The sequence below is a fragment of the Mesitornis unicolor genome, unplaced genomic scaffold (genome assembly GCF_000695765.1).
Source record: "Mesitornis unicolor isolate BGI_N332 unplaced genomic scaffold, ASM69576v1 scaffold28707, whole genome shotgun sequence".
Classification (NCBI taxonomy): Eukaryota; Metazoa; Chordata; class Aves; order Mesitornithiformes; family Mesitornithidae; genus Mesitornis; species Mesitornis unicolor.
The window spans coordinates 8707-11563 of NW_010197508.1; the positions used below are offsets into that span (position 1 = coordinate 8707).

At 60.9% G+C, this 2857-nt stretch overlaps 1 protein-coding gene across 1 annotated transcript in view; it reads left to right on the plus strand.

Annotated features, from left to right (window-relative positions):
* The window catches only part of LOC104544076 (diacylglycerol kinase beta-like), a gene marked incomplete at its 5' end in the record, with an annotated part of 12740 nt that overhangs the window by 2977 nt on the left and 6906 nt on the right, over nt 1–2857 (plus strand). The window contains 10 exon segments of the mRNA XM_010188830.1: nt 1–96; nt 226–275; nt 448–522; nt 597–716; nt 1607–1724; nt 1819–1907; nt 2135–2251; nt 2336–2434; nt 2546–2659; nt 2745–2818. The exon segment at nt 1–96 is cut by the window's left edge and continues 31 nt beyond it. Of these exon segments, the coding sequence (XP_010187132.1) occupies nt 1–96; nt 226–275; nt 448–522; nt 597–716; nt 1607–1724; nt 1819–1907; nt 2135–2251; nt 2336–2434; nt 2546–2659; nt 2745–2818 (952 nt within the window).

Sequence of the window (2857 nt, forward strand, 5' to 3'; positions counted from 1 at the left end):
CACCCCCCACGCCGCTGCCCCAGGTTGTCCACCTGAAGGACATCGTCTGCTACCTGTCCCTGCTGGAGAGGGGCCGTGCTGAGGACAAGCTGGAGTGTGAGTGGGGCCCTGGGGCCACAGCAGCGCTGGGGGGGTACCAAGCCTTGCTCCCACCCCAGAGCCCCAGTGCTCAGGGTGCCCCGGGGCTGGGCTCTGACCCTCAGCCATCTTCTCTGTTCCCTCCAGTTATGTTTCGCCTCTATGACACCGATGGAAACGGCCTTCTGGACAGCTCGGTAAGCCAGGGGCCAGAGATGCCAACGGAGATGGGCTCCAGAGATGGAGACGCGGCCCTGCGGGGATGGCGGCTCCCCCAGCGAGGCTACGCCCCCAGTTTGGGAGCTGGAGGTGCTACTTGCATCTGAAGGCATCCTTAAGTGATGAGTGCTGTCGTCTTTCTGCACTCAGGAGCTGGACCGGATCATCAACCAGATGGTGCATGTGGCCGAGTACCTGGAGTGGGACTCCACCGAGCTGAAGCCAGTGAGTGCCAGGGCCGTGGGGGCTCTCAGCTGGAGCTGGCATCACCATCTCACCACCTCTCCCCTTTCCTCCAGATCTTGAAGGCGATGATGGAGGAGATCGACTACAACCACGACGGGACCGTGACGCTGGAGGAGTGGATCCGAGGCGGCATGACCACCATTCCCTTGCTGGTCCTCCTGGGGATGGAGACGGTGAGCACCCACGCTGGGACCTGCTTCAGCCTCATCCTGCTCACTCCTGGAGGGAATGCCTTGGCTGCAGGTGGTGATGGTGATGGAGGTTGTGCAGGGACCACAGGAGGGCACCCTACCCCCGGCAATGCACTCGTCCAGCACCACACAGCCGCATGCTGGTACCTCTGCCCCTGCGGACCCCTGCTGTTGACTCGCCCTCGCCCCCAAATCTTCACAAGTCAGATTTGGAGCTGAAGTCATTGCCAGCCACTGTGCCCAGGCCAGGCTCAGTCCTTGGGATTGTAGCGTGCTCTGGTTTGATGAATATTTAATCAGGAAATAAGATGAGTGCCTAAAATGCCAGCTCTTCTCCAGAGGGGAGCTTCAAAGAGCAGAGTTGGGGTGGTTTGGGATGCGCCCTTATTCCCCTGTGTTGTTTTTTCATCCTTCTGGTCTTCATTTCGTCGAGGTGCATCCCTGGATATTGGGTGACAGTTTGCAGGGAAAAATACATGGTTTTGCTCCCCAGGGCCCATCCTCCTGTTCACTTCCCAAAGAGAGGTGGGGGGGGCAGGTTTTCTGGCAGGAAGATTCAAGAAAACAGGGAATTTTAAGTGACTCCTGTGAAGCACTCGTGCCTGGACCCAGTTGCAAGAGGTTTGCTCTGTATCCTGAATGTTCCTGCAGCCGGGCTGTGCCGAGGGGCCATGGGGAGCTGGAGCTCGGTACCAGGAGTGCCAGGAGCTGGGCATGGCCGGGGAGCAGGGGGACACTTGGGGGGACATCAGCAGGACGAGGAGCTGGGGGATCCTGCAGTCCTGTTGGGACCGAACTTCTGCACTGGGGGCTTTTGTGGGGCAAAAAGCTGCTAAAAGTGGAGTGACCCCCCCAGCTCTCCTGCCCCACAGAACGTGAAGGATGATGGGCAGCACGCCTGGAGGCTGAAGCATTTCAAGAAGCCTGCCTACTGCAACTTCTGCCGCACCATGCTGCTGGGGGTCCGCAAGCAGGGCCTCTGCTGCTCCTGTGAGTTCCAGCCCCCATCCCAGCCCATCTCAGTGCCCCAGCGCTGAGCCCTGTGCTCGGGGGTGATGCTCCCCGCCTTCTCCTCTCTCGCCAGTCTGCAAGTACACCGTCCACGAGAGGTGCGTGTCCAAAGACATCGCCTCCTGCATCAGCACCTACATGAAATCCAAGAGAAACGCGAGCGTGAGTAGGCGGCTGCATGGTTCAGAGCCCCCCCGTTCCTGTGGAGTTCCCCCAGAGGCAACACTGCTGGCAGCTGCTGGTCCCCTGCTCTTCTGCTCTGGTCCCCCAGGGCTTTTTCCCATGAGATTTGCCCCCGGGGTGCGGGGCAACAGCCCTAAGTGGAGAGGGGACCCCTGTGGGTGGGTGGGTGTTGCACCCACAGTGTCTCCCCCCCGGGTGCCTCACAGGTGATGCAGCACACCTGGATCGAAGGCAATTCCCCCATCAAGTGCGACAGATGCCACAAGAGCATCAAGTGCTACCAGGGCATCACCGGCCTGCACTGCGTCTGGTGCCAAGTAACCGTGAGTATGCGGGACCCAGGGAGGAAAGGCTTGCAAATGTCCCAGAGACCCCTGTCCCATGTCCCTTCCTCCCGTCCCCTCCAGCTCCACAACAAATGTGCCTCCCACGTGAAGCCAGAGTGTGACGGGGGACCACTGCGGGACCACATCTTGCTGCCTTCCTACATCTGCCCCGTTGTCCTGGTAAGCATTCCACCCCTTCCTCATCACTGCTGGGGGGGCAGTGGCCATCCTGCCTCCTCTGGCCACCGGTGCCACCTTCCCGGGGCACATCCATTCCTCTGTTCCCCAAAGGACAGGCAGTCCCATTGCCGGAGATCGGAGAGTGAGTCCCCAGCCATCCCCAGCCCTGAGGACCACCAGGCCTTCAAGTTCAACGCCACCACGGTGGAGGGGCAAGGACTGCAGGTGGGGTCCTGCAACAGGCGAGTCGTGAGCTGTACTGAGCCCCGTGCCAGCCCAACATTCACATCCATGCTTTCCACCCCCCCAGATCAGCGCCCGGCCTGGGACACACCCCCTCCTTGTGCTCGTCAACCCCAAGAGTGGAGGAAGGCAGGGGGAGCGGTAGGTGGGGTTCTGCCCAGGGAGAGCTTCCCACCTGCC